The sequence below is a fragment of the Telopea speciosissima genome, chromosome 2, assembly GCF_018873765.1.
Source record: "Telopea speciosissima isolate NSW1024214 ecotype Mountain lineage chromosome 2, Tspe_v1, whole genome shotgun sequence".
NCBI classification, from domain to species: Eukaryota; Viridiplantae; Streptophyta; class Magnoliopsida; order Proteales; family Proteaceae; genus Telopea; species Telopea speciosissima.
Genome location: NC_057917.1, coordinates 77,234,924 through 77,248,060, shown reverse-complemented (window position 1 = coordinate 77,248,060; position 13,137 = coordinate 77,234,924). Strand labels below are relative to the sequence as shown.

Genomic DNA, 13,137 nt, shown 5'->3' with positions numbered 1-13,137 from the left:
TCATCGGAAAAAAATGTGTATCACACTACAAGGGCAAGAAAATAATGTGACAAATTATTATTTTGTTAAAGAACCAATTTATTCAGAAAAGCGACATACACTTCTAAGATTTTACTATAAATGTTCAGATAAACAGGGATCGGAAATAGGCCATAATGTCCTTCTCGCGATAGATAAAGCCCTCCTTGCAAGAGCATATGCTATGACCTACGACATTAGAAGCTCTTGGAATAAACTGAAAAATACATGACTCGAATAACTAGCCGGATATCTAATGTAAAATACAATAGAATAAAGAATGAACCTAGAATTGACGGATTCGGACCAGAGACATGATATCAACTCCTGATTATGACTCTCCACAATCAAGTTGTCGACGCCTTCTGAAATAACCTCCAAAAGACCTTGCCGAATTGCTATGGCCTCTCCCACCAGAACGTTATAAAAAAAAAGGGTTTAGAAACTGCAGAGATACATCTCCCAAAATAATCTCTAATTAAAAACCCAGCCCTCCTCGATTCTCTTTTGCAAGAAAAGAAGCATCACAGTTCAACGTTACAAAAGGTTGAGAAGGAGGTTCCCATGTCAAGGTTGGTGGTGCTTGAGTGGCCACCAATACTTGCCCCTAAATGGGAGGAGCATTCATGAATTCTAACCAAGCCGATCGGACCGAATCTCTAACCTCATTAGGCATCGACTTCCAACGAGCAAAGAGTAACTTGTTACGAGAAATCCACAAGAACCAGCAAATAAAAGCATAGAGAGATGTCGTTTTCTTGGAAAATTTCTTCCCATGAATAAAGAGAACTCCAATCGTCAGTCCATTGGGACACCAAAAAATCCATGCTACTTGGAACAATATAAGAAAGGCTGCAACCGAACCATACTGCTTTCGCGAAAGGGCAGTGAAGGAAGATGTGACAAATTATTTGACACCTTAAGAGGTGTCAATAAAAAATCCCAATAGAAAATGGCATATGTTTAGGGTGAAAATGAATGCAAATTCGGGGCAATGCTTTCCCTTTTACATTTGTAGTAGGATTATCTAGGTTAGCATGGGGTAATGGTGGTAGTGGTGGAGGGGGAAGAGTATACAAGGACTTCAGTTGCTTGGTTATGAACTTGCTGTTATGGAGAGCCAGTTGGAGTTCCAAGTCATCAGACCACCACTGCTGCAACACATAAGCTTCAAAAAACTTTTGTTTGCCCTAGGACATCACGAACAGCTTTGCTGCTACATGCCCATCACCAGGATCCTTGTTCTCTTTTCCAGAAGTCTCACCACTGCCGGCCTGAGTATCTGCCATTGTCTCAGCAGGATCAGTATAATAGCAACAGACATAGTCACTGTTGTTCACATATAGATCTGGGATCCATTTCTTCATTTCTCCACCGCCACCTCAACCTCCTCTTCCTATACCAGCAGTAGTCTTCTGTGTGTGGTTCTCCAAAAGTTTGGGTCTCAGCATTTGAAGGAAGCATTGATTTGAATCTGTTCCAAACAAACTCAGCTATCTCTCCAATGCTTCTTAGGCTCATGGCTAGTGACACAGATGGGGGATTGAACAACTGGGTCTCCATAAACACTCCTTGCTTTGCCAATGCTTCACCCACTTGGAGAGCAAACCCAGCTACTCAAGAATGGCCAGCAATGCATTTTTCGATTACAAATATGAAATGACACTATTACCTTCATTGGGAAAAAATTGTCTATCATACTAAAGAGCAAAAAAAGGAAGATTACATATTATTTGACACCTTGACGGTGTCAATAAGAAAAACCCAACAGAAAATGTCATACATTTAGGGTGAAAATGAATGCAAATTAGGAACAATTATCCCCTTTTACATTTGTAGTAGGATTATCTAGGTTTGCTCTGTGGTGGTAGTGGTGGTGGAGGGGGAAGAGTATACAAGGACTTCAGTTGCTTGGTTATGAGCTTGCTGTTATGGAGAGCCAGTTGGAGTTCCAAGTCATCAGACCACCATTGCTGCAACCCATGAGCCTCAACAAACTTCTGTTTGCCCTTGGACATCACAAACAGCTTTGCTGCTACATGCTCATGACCAGGATCCTTATTCTCTTTTCCAGAAGCCTCAGCACTGCCAGCCTGAGTATCTGCCGATGTCTCAGCTGGATCGGTATAATAGCAACAGACATAGTCACTGTTGTTCACATATAGATGTGGGATCCATTTCTTCATTTCTCCACCTCCCTCTCCTCCTACAATAGCACTAGTCTTCTGTGTCTCGACTTCTTCATTACACTGGGTCACGGCATTTGAAGGAAGCATTGATTTGAATCTCTTCCAAACAAACTCAGCTTTCTCTCCAATGCTTTTCAAGCTCATGGCTAGTGACACAGATGGTGGATTGAACAGATGGGTCTCCACAAAAACTCCTTGCTTTGCCAGTGCTTTACCCACTTGGAGAGCAAACCCTGCTCCTAAGGAATGCCCAGCAATGCATACATTACAACTTCCATGTTTCTCCACTGTTGTTTTTAGTGCTTCCAGAGCCACACCAAATCTGACAGACCCTTTCAAGCTTTCCCATGCTAGAAACCGGAGATCATCCTCTATGTCCCTTCTAATTGTGGGGCTCTTCAGTAATGTTCCTCTGAGTGCTAGAACAGCCCTTGGAGCACCACTAGGTCTTATCACAATAAAGTCAGCCAGAGCCGCTGACCGATCCCATTCAAGTATGGCCCCAAAAATGGAACCATCCCTTTCATCCAATAATACTTGGGCCAGCTTGTACTTGAAGGGCTTCCACCATTTTGGAGCAAGAGCAGTTGCTTCTGTTCTATTCTCTTGTCTGTCAAGTTCAAGCAAGTACACTGCCTGTATGAAGCAGGCTATGACTGTTCTTCTGTAGTTAGCATCCTTCCTGCAAACCCAAGCAGTGGGCAGTTCAAAACGTGATCAAATGAATATCTGAATGAAGCTACACAAAGAAACACCAAAAGCATTGGTACTCCTATAAAGTTCAGAAGAAGTTGATCTAAATGATGTTCAAATGTAGATACAGCGATTCGTAAATCCACCCACAATTAATTGATAATTTGGAAGAAATTAATGGTTAGCTAGTCAAATTTGATCATGAGTGAAGGATCCCATTGGATTCCTGAGTTCCCATTCAACAAAAACAGATCCAACCAGATGATCACAATCATTAAAGTAATCAAATTATTTTGGGTCGTCTGGAAGAAAGCCCCTGCTAAGGGTCCAGAGACCCAAATAAATAAAGCCTACTGTGTAAGGGCTTCTCTTTACTCAGAAACACTGAAAAGCCACAAAACCAATATAATAGCATTTGGGGCTGATGCTTATTTTGACTTCCCTGTTTTGATAATGGCACAAAACAACTCCTTCAAATTGAACAACTTGAAGTAGTTTAGGACCCAGTAAATTCATAAATGCTTCAAAAAGAGAAAATCTAGAGATGATAGAAAACCATAGACATTTAAATGAACTAACTTGTCCTCTTAAATTTAAATGGGAGAAAGAACGCCATCTGTTCGCGTTTCCAATTCAAATCTACAAATAAACTAGGAAACGAATATACAAATATAATGTCTACGGGTTTCTACATTGCAATGTTATATACTTTTCAATTATAGACACAGGAAGAGCCCCAAACTGTAGAACACTCTGTTACAGTTCATCCTTGAGGGTTTGCTACGATTGTTCACATCATTCTTAAGAAATTAGGGTGTTTCAGTGAATTGTAAACCGTGTTCACCCGAACTCTCAAAAATTTATCTCAAGTCCGAGAAAAAGATCTGAGACCCATTGTAGCATTCAATAATTAGAACTCTGGAAACCAGAGAAAGTCCATGAAAGGAAGTGAAAAAATGAGAGAGGTTCATACCAGCTAGAGTTGATGAGATCTCTCCAATTGGGAGAAGAAACGTTTCGAGGTCCAGAGACATGGAAAGCGTAGGGATGAGCCTCGTCGCCCTCTGATGCAATCTCTTCTACAAAACGCTTCGCCATGAAACAATCCTCCTCTCCTTACTCTGTGTTTATCTTGACATATTGTAACAGACAAGTCTGACTTGAGAAAGCAATTAAGTGTACAGAGAGAGAGAGAGAGAGCAACGGTCGAGAATAGAAGTGGGAAGATTCTGAAAGAAAGGAAGAGGAGAGAGAAGTAAAGAGATAGAAAGCTAAACTTTGAGAAATTCTGATTCGATTTAGATGCCGAGAGTCTGATATTTTCTACGTTGAAGCTGTAAAGTTCAAAAAAATGAGCTAAACTTAATAATTAGATGCCTTCTTCATTCATTAATTTGTTAAAAAACGCCTGGAAATTCCCCGGGTTCTGCGCACCCAACGGTCATATCTCTCACTCTCTGAGATATATATAGTGTTCTCGTTGTTTCTATCGCTTTTCTTGATAAGACAAAATACACCCTGGACTAAAGCCGTAATTACTTAAGATAGGGTTTCTGGATAACGCAAACTGAAAGATCATCATAGTCATTTCACCGAGTGTGGACTTCTTCCACTTCTCCTTTCCTTTTTGGCCAAGTTTTCCAGGGTTCCTAGTTCGTTCTTACCAAGCACCAAAACTTCAATTATTGGGTATTGCCATATTTGCCATGTGAGAATCCAAATTGGTGAGTTGATGGATACGCGTTTGGGTTAACGTTCCTCACCCATGACGACATGGACCCACACGCCATATGGAGATGTTTTTGGGTTCTCTATTAGTCGTCAGATTGGAATCTGATATTCCAATTTGCACCAGTTTCATGTGTATAGTTGTACCAAAAAAAAAAAAAACCCCTATTATGCTCCTATAGTCCTATCAATCCAACTGGACCACCACCGTTGTGGGACCACTGACCTTATCAAAAAACATTAGATACTGATCGTCTGGTACACACTTTTTCTTTTGGCAATGAAGAGAATCTAACCACTAAGGGTTGGGGGTTCATGGCTTTAGTGAGGGGGAGAATCTAACCACTTAGGGTTGTGGTGCATGATTTTAGTGAGGGGGTGCATAGTTTTAGTGATGCTAGAGCCATGCAGCCTCGCAACGATCCCCCTCCCAAAAAAAATAAATATAAAATCTTACAATTTTAGGGAAAACACAAAAAAAAAAAAGAAAAAAAAAAAAAACTTTTTGAGAAGAAAGAGAACAAATTTCACTGCTATCAATGTGATTCAATGTTTTTTTTTTTTATCTTTCTTTTACATTTTTTTTTGATTTTTTTTCTTTCTTTTACATAGACAAACAGAAACCTAGAAAAGTTTCCTACTTTTCTTTTCTTCTCACTTCTTGCCAAACCATGGCCTCAGATAAGGATCTAATCATGCTGACTTTGAATTTTGTACAGCAAAGTCTACTCAATATAACCAGTCTTGCTCTCCTACTCCTCCCTTGTAAAATATAAGCAGAGCCATTTTTGGCAGAGCCATTTTTGGCTTTGTATGGCGTACACGAAGAACCATTATGATGAGAAATGGTGAACAATCATCACTGATGTTCCATCCTCATGAAACACGAGTCAATGGAGATCTGATATCATTCTTTAGAAGAGCTCGAATATGCAGTCCTTCATATTTTTATCTTCCCTTCAATGATGGAACATTATGGCTCTGTATTACATGGTTGGTCTGTTTTTGGTGCAGCTTTCAGTTTCTCCAGCTGTTTTCGAAGATAGGCCTGTCTTAGTTTGTCCCTGCGAGTTGCAGCTTGCTCTTGCCTACGCAACTTGAGCGCAGATGCCTTTTCCCTCGCTTGATTTGCTTCTTCATGGACCTCCCTAAGAGAAATACAAAGAAAGGTGTTAAGATGCAGAGATTTCACATGGTCTTGCACATTCGGATAATTATAATGTTTGAACTACAGTAGTACTAGCTATTAAACAAAAGTGAACCAATGTCCCATTGCAGAAAATTATTTGTTCAACTCAAAAAGCATTTTCCCCTCAAAGTGTCAGAATTTTATTATTATTTTTTTCTTTCATAACTATTTCCCAATTCTTCATTCCTGCTCCTCTCAAATGAAATATGTGCTTACAGTAATACAAATTGGTAGATGAGTGATCAAGTATGGAATCATCAGGAAGTTTATTGTTTGATTTGGTTCTTGTTCCTTAGTTTCGAAACTTCTTTAAGCCTTACCTTTTCTATTTTTTTAAAACTCGTTCTTAATAAAACTCTTTGGTAATCAATAGAGAAAAGAACATACGTCTAAATGGTCCAAAGTTTTATAAGTACATGGCATGGACATCAATCTAGATGTCCGGATGATGTGCATAATATCTGATAATACTAAAAGAAATTAAAAAAAATAAATGAGAGCAGCTAAAAATAATCAGTATTTAGCTTGATAATTATTTTGTTGTTGATAGAAATCAAATAATCAATCAAAACAGAATGCAGAAGGAAAGCATTGGGCCACACTTTAGAAACAATAGCAGAAAGGTCTGGGTAGTTATAAAAACTAAATATAAGTTAGGGTTTTAAGTGTGGCATGGATGCAGTGGTTCAAGGAACCCATAAAAAATGGAAGCATTCATCCATCCGTCACCCCAGAACAGCATTATGAAAACAAAATAGCAATAGGCTGTACCTCACAAAACGCTTATGTTCCGCATTATCTACTGTGCCAGCGGTTCGCCCAGGCCCATATGTTCTTGTGTTAAGCATTTCAGAATCATCAACGTTATCTTCATTTTGTGCGGAAAATCCAGGGGAAGATTCATGGACTTGTGGTTGCTTTTGCTTATCCTGTTCAAGGCTCTTACTGAAAAAGTCCACACAGTACTTCTCCTTCTCTTCTTCGTCAGAGAGTTCCCCTTTTGCAAGTTTATCATATAACTCGGCCTTCCTTTCTAGTGCTGCATAGCTGGCTGATCCATCATTTACTGCTTTCAGCTCAAGCTTGTCCCTGGCATTTTCGTACAGAAAAGTTCACCTTTAAGATGAGCAATCAGCCAAATTTAAGCACAATATATAGATTTGAAAGAGCTGTCATAAACAATAGACATGACCAAAATACTGTCAATTACTATCCAAAAAAAGTATTTAAGATTAGGGTCGCCGTTCTCTGTGGGAGAGTGTGGCCCCTGTGCGAGCACGGAGGCCAATTAGAGCACGTGCGATGGCATCATAGGAGGGCGGGATTTCCACTTTTCATGGGGGTGGGTTGATCATTTCCCCATTCCCCCCCCCCCCCCCCCCAGGGTGTCTGAGAATGGGCAGTACACTCCCCCACATGGAACTTTTCTCCTAAAGATTAATAGCAGCTTATTGTGGCTAATAAGGATTTGCCATAGATGATAATGATACCAAGGGTGATGGAAGGCAAAGTCACCCCTTTTTCTTGTATTATCTTTTTGGTCACCCATAACGATAGTATCAACATCAATCTTACTGACATCTTCTTAAGATTATCACAAAATAACCATGGAATAAAGTAGGTAATTATTTTAATAGTTTTACGGAGCAGAGATTACAAATTCATGCATCTTGATACTTCATTCCCAACGTTTGATTGACCCTGGGTTCCAGAACAAAACTTAATTGGTTGACATTCTGCACCACAACCATGAGAAAGTTGGGTTATTTCAGCTTAACTAATCAAAACTAAGTGCCTCTCTCTCTCTCTCTCTCTCTTGGGAGGGGGGTCATAATGAAAAATTAAGTGCCTCTGATCATCGCCCATGAGGGCAGTACCATTTACTCTGTCCGAGTTTGGGTCGTTACGATTATGATCCATAGGAATTTTTTGACTGGCTGTCATGTCCGGATGATTATTTTGATTGGCATGAGATAAGAAAGTTAAAAAAAATGAAGCTTGCAAAGACCAAATTAGTGGGACCGGCTCAGGAGTGGTGGAACCATATGAAAGGAGGTTACAGCAAAGGGGAACAGCCCGCTAGTACTTGGTTTGAGATGAAAGAGGAACTCAAGGGCAAGTATCTACCAGCTATCTGCCTATCTGTAAATCACGCCTTCTTGACAATCTTAATTTACTAGAGCAAGGAACCTTGTCTATTGCCGACTATATGCAGCAGTTCGACACTCTCGTCTCACGCACCAGGTTGACTGAAGATGATGACCAGTTGCTGTCCCGTTTTAAATTGAAACTGAGACCAGGCATTCGGAAAGAGATGGGTGTGGTAGATATTTATGATCTTCAGGACTGTTTCCAAAAGGCTCTGAGGGCTAAGGAATTATTGAAGCCACCAGTGCGGAAATTTGGATTCCAAGCTGGGGAGTATAACAAGACCCACAACAGTGTTGCTTCCACAAGTCCCCCAGTTCATCTGGCATGTGTCCCTACGATTGTAGAGATTAGGAAAGGCTTCTATGAGTAGTGGCAGTTACACGAAGTGCTATCATAGCCATAAGTATGGTCACTTTGCCAAGTTTTTCCCTCATCGACCAACGATAATATTGTAGCAGCTATAGAAGACAATCCCGAGAAGACATATGTTGAGCCCCTTTCCTTTGGCGTTGAGTTTGAAGAGCAACCAACCGATAACATTGAAGAGCGTGAAGATGACACCATCGGCATTAATGCTTCATGTATGGCTCCTTTGATAGATGTTGCAGAGGACAGCAATGAAGAAGACTCTGATGCGCTTGAAGGGGAGGATAAGCAAGGTGATGATGTTGTTGCAGAAGATCACTTGGGTGCAGCCTTTACTCTTGACGATGATTGTGTGTCTGAGCACGTTGAGTATATAATTCCACCCAAGTTCTTTGAGAAGAGAGGACCACGCCTTGAGGACTACATCTCCAGTTATTGTGAGCTTCTGGAGTATTTGTTTGGGCAGCGGTTCGATATTCATCATACTCATTTTATTCCTCGACTCATTAAAACTAGAGGTCGAGTTTTTTCAAGCCGGGGAGAGCTGATGCAGACTTTAGAGTCTATACTGGCAGGAAGAAATCCAAGAACAAGGTCCATGCGTGTGGACCATAACTTGGTGTGCATGGGACAGATTAATTACTGTGGCCTGGAGCAGATTTAGAGCTTTGCATGTTGGTGGAGGGGGCCACATTTATTTGAGATTTGTTGGATCTTTTGATAGAGTTTAGTTGCTGTTTTAGTTGCTCGCTGTTTCCTTTGTTTAGTTGCCCTTAGTTGCCATTTTATTAGTTACTAATTTGGGATCAATTCTGTTTGGATAGTAATAAGGTTGAGTTTCTATTTTTGATAGTTGTTACTTCTTTGTCTTTCTAATTGTAAAGGAGGGGGGATATAGGCACAATCTGGAAGTCTTTTAAAGACTGCGCAAGGACTGTTTCTATTTTTTTCTCCCCCGTAATTGCAAACTATTAATAAAGAAGAAGGGAGAGAATTCTCCCATGATTTAATGTTTAGAAAAAGAAAACTTGTGCTGGTGCTGAGTGCCTGAGTGAGAGGCCATGGGTGAGAGACCCCTCCCTTCCCTATCCCTTCTTCCTCTTCATCTTTGATTTCCTTTATTTCTATTTTTTATTACTGCTACAACCACTGTTCTGTGGAATGATTGAAACCTGTTACAAGGGTGTAAGGTGTTATTGCTTCTGTTTATGAAGTTGGAAAAGTGATCTCATCAGGTCAACATCAAGTAAGGTCACTGTACCATCATCCCTATCTGCAACACTGTTTCTATTGGAGTTTTCTGCTGATATCTTCAAGTCGCAGGAACTGCAGATCCATCCACCTGTTGGAGACTTGGAGGCCATATTACAGTATCCTATAAACCCTCCTTCGATAGTGATTTGATATTGTTTCAAAGGCTGGATTAGCTTCTACCAGTGAGTTACGTATTCTGGATTTAGTTTCTAATTTTGACAACCTGTTCTATCTCCACATCTAGCCATTAATTCTGGCTATACTTTTGAGGAGTCATTCTACTCCTAAGGACCTACACTCGACAGCGATATCTCATCCATCTACAATGACTTAGTTTCTATTTCTGTGGACTGTTTGAGTTCTGGTTATTCACCCTGTTATAGTGTTATGTGACCTGGGATAGACTTTGAAGTTGTGGCTGGACTTTTTATTAGAGCACTGCTGGGTATTGTTAAGAGATGTGCTGGTTAAATACCTTGCTGTACTGCTACTAATGAGAGTTTTTGTTATTGTGTACTGCTGGAACTGATAACATCTTGGACTGTTGGTCATATTGGAAGATCCTCCTGTAAGTTTGGGTCTAAGTGGTCTAACTGAATCCTAGCTTACATCATACTGTTTCTTTATTCCATTGTTGCAATTCATTTCTTCAAATTCTGTTTTAATTCCTGCAACTGAAGTCAGATTCTGTTCCTGCTATTCTTTAGTCTTACCTTCACTAGGATTGCTGGATTTTTAGGGTATTTTATATTGCTGATTTCAGTTCTGGTTTCAGAACTATTCAATTGACAGTACCCCCTTTCCATAGTTCCATATTCTGTTTTCAATTACTGATTCTGTTGAATATATGACCCAGTACTACTTTGAGCAGGATTGCTCTTAAAGACCTAAAATCGATACATGCTGTTTTAGGATCTGTTGGGTCTGAAATCAATAGTATTTATTGATATTCTGTTGGGATATATAAATCTGCAATCTGATCTTTATTCTGACCCTGCTGTGACAGTTTTAGCCCTCTCTTAGTATCACTAGGAATCCCCTACGAGTTCAGATCAAGCTAAGATTTTCAGCAAGGTTCCTACCCTCTACAAGGAGAACTTGACCAGGCTTTCAGCCTGAGCTGAGTTCTTGATTTCATTCTATATATTTTCTCCTATTGCTGGAATATTATCTCTCCGTTTCGATTCTGTTGTTAGTGCTGGTTCATCAATTAAACTACATTAGCCACTCTCATGAATAATGATATATTACTACCTTTAGATAGCCTTTTCTTCCAATAATGTAAGTTCATACGGTTCAAATCTGAACTTGTAAGAATTGGTTCAATTTTGTGTTGGATTGCGTGAAGACTATCAGTCTAACAGGAATTTCATGTTTTTAGCTCTCAGCCAACTCCATGAACATAGGAGTTGTAAACATCCAGCTAAAGTGTTCAGATTCACTCAAAACGAAATGTAGGAATCACATATTGTGGTTGAAATCAAACTGTCAGCTAAGGTTAAATCTCATCTTCATTAAGAACCTATCCTGAAATCATGGGAGTTCCAACTCTAACCATCCAAACTTGTTGTAAGATAATACCTCAAAAAACATTCAAATACAAACCATGGCAGTGGCATCCCCATGCAAAAACACCATAGGGTAGCAAGACACTCCACCTTACACACCCTAAGAACCAACTAGTTCTCCTAAAATATCAACTTCACCAATGCCTTATGGAATGAGATTGATTACTGAGATTGAACCATAATCTAAAACCACCTTATGGAATGAACCTGCTCATAATTAGCTTTACCCAAAATTATTGAATTATCAGTATATTATTACAGAATATCCCAGGCCACCTGTTCTGACGGAGAAGCCATAAAAATGACAACTTCTGCCTCTTGAATTACTTGTTCAGTAACTCTGTGAATGAGAATAAAGTAAGGAGAAATAATCAACTGGAGTATACCCCCTGCTGTCTTTAAGACAACAAGTCAGTGTCATAGGGGCTATTTATCTATTTCCTGCACCTAAACCCATCCAAACATCCCTGGTGATCAAAGTATTTTGGGGAAACACAATGAACATGATAATACACCTTGAGCTTATTGTTACCAAATTAAGGCATAAGAAGTCGTCGACCATCATCTGGGGCACCTTCAATACAGTGATGACAAACCAGAATAACTCTTTTAGGAAACTTATGTTGTGCATCTACCTAATTAAACTGGCAAATGTTCCATGCCTTCTAATGACAGTAATACCGACCTCATTCCCTAAGGTGACCTATGTAGAGGAACCCAGTTTCTCCAACACCAGGAATCTCAAGAATCTTGGGGTTTCAACTCCATTCTTAGCCACTGAAAAAATCAAATTGAGCTATAACTCCCATTTGACATAATATTCTTCAAAACCTTTCTAAGTAGTCCTTGACTACTATTTTTTCTGTGAGAGTTGATCGAAAACCAAAAATTTGGCTTATAAAATAGAACAAAGGGAAACGAAGTTTAATTTTCCATTGTTAGACCTGGTTAGCAGTAGAATTGTTTAGAAAGGTAAGCCGATACGCAAGGAAAGATGATTATCTGTGTTTGCAACACTACAACTACAACTATACCATTCCCGAGCAATGAAATAGAGAGATTGAGAGAACCCAATTCAAATTCATGTAAACTCAAAAGCATGGTTAAGAAAGCCCTTTAGAATTGTTATGAATTAAGATTATTGAAGAAATTGCTCAGTAAAGTTTACCCATAAAAGAAAATGAAGACAATAATACAAAATAAAACAAATAACGTACTTGGTAGCTCGAGATTCTACACCGGAGTTTTTCTGTGTGAATACATCCTGGGTGACGATCTTCTTCTTGGCCCGGTGGTATTCTACATCGGGGGCAAATTCCTTGGTCTTCTTGGCCTCTTCTTGGGACTTGTAAAGATGTGCCTTCAGCTCGAGGATGGAAGAGGCACCTACGCCTTCGATGGCCTTATGCTTCTTGGGCATCACAGAAGACTCCGTCAGCCATCCTAATGACTCCACCACCCTCTTCTTCTTCTCCTCTTCCACCATCTCAACGATTGATTACTTTGTGCTACTGAATTCTGTGTGTGTGTGTGAAGTCTGGTCCAAGGCTCTTTGGTGGAACGAAAGAGAATTGCAGAACAAGAACAAAATCGACCTAGATGTGCAAAGGGATTTACCGAGGAAGGAGAGAGAAACCAATCTTATCTTTCCTTTTTTACCCTTCATTATATTTTCATTCTTTTTTAATTGATTTTTCTGTTCGTAATTTCACTCTCCATGCCCTTCCCACCCGTCCCCCTTCTTCTCCGCTCAGGCTCTCCCTCTCCCTTCCTCGCCGGCTCCCCTCCACCGACCTCGACCCGCTCCATCCACATCTCCGCTCTGCAAACCATATCTGCCCACGCCCTTGCCTCTCACCGCCACTGCAGACTATACTCCTACCAACACCCCTGCAGTCCCATGTCGCCGATTGAATTTGTTCTCCACTTCATGTCTCTCTATCAGAGGGATACATCCCACTATTGTGAAAAAAAGGGGGTT

At 40.1% G+C, this 13,137-nt stretch overlaps 2 protein-coding genes across 2 annotated transcripts; both read right to left on the bottom strand.

The window, feature by feature from the left end:
* Positions 1 to 1,843: 1,843 nt before the first annotated feature.
* LOC122652340 (GDSL esterase/lipase At4g10955) lies at positions 1,844 to 4,120 on the bottom strand. The gene is made up of 2 exons (XM_043846049.1): positions 3,874 to 4,120; positions 1,844 to 2,889 (listed from the first exon to the last, which is right to left on the bottom strand). Exons 1-2 carry the CDS (start codon positions 3,996 to 3,998, stop codon positions 1,863 to 1,865), a joined length of 1,152 nt encoding a protein of 383 aa, XP_043701984.1. The 5' UTR covers positions 3,999 to 4,120; the 3' UTR covers positions 1,844 to 1,862.
* A 1,426-nt stretch (positions 4,121 to 5,546) lies between these two features.
* LOC122649638 (uncharacterized protein At4g18257-like) lies at positions 5,547 to 12,760 on the bottom strand. The gene is made up of 3 exons (XM_043842870.1): positions 12,374 to 12,760; positions 6,589 to 6,906; positions 5,547 to 5,776 (listed from the first exon to the last, which is right to left on the bottom strand). The coding sequence occupies exons 1-3, from the start codon at positions 12,640 to 12,642 to the stop codon at positions 5,602 to 5,604; spliced, it is 762 nt and encodes a 253-aa protein (XP_043698805.1). The 5' UTR covers positions 12,643 to 12,760; the 3' UTR covers positions 5,547 to 5,601.
* Between the last annotated feature and the right edge of the window lie 377 nt (positions 12,761 to 13,137).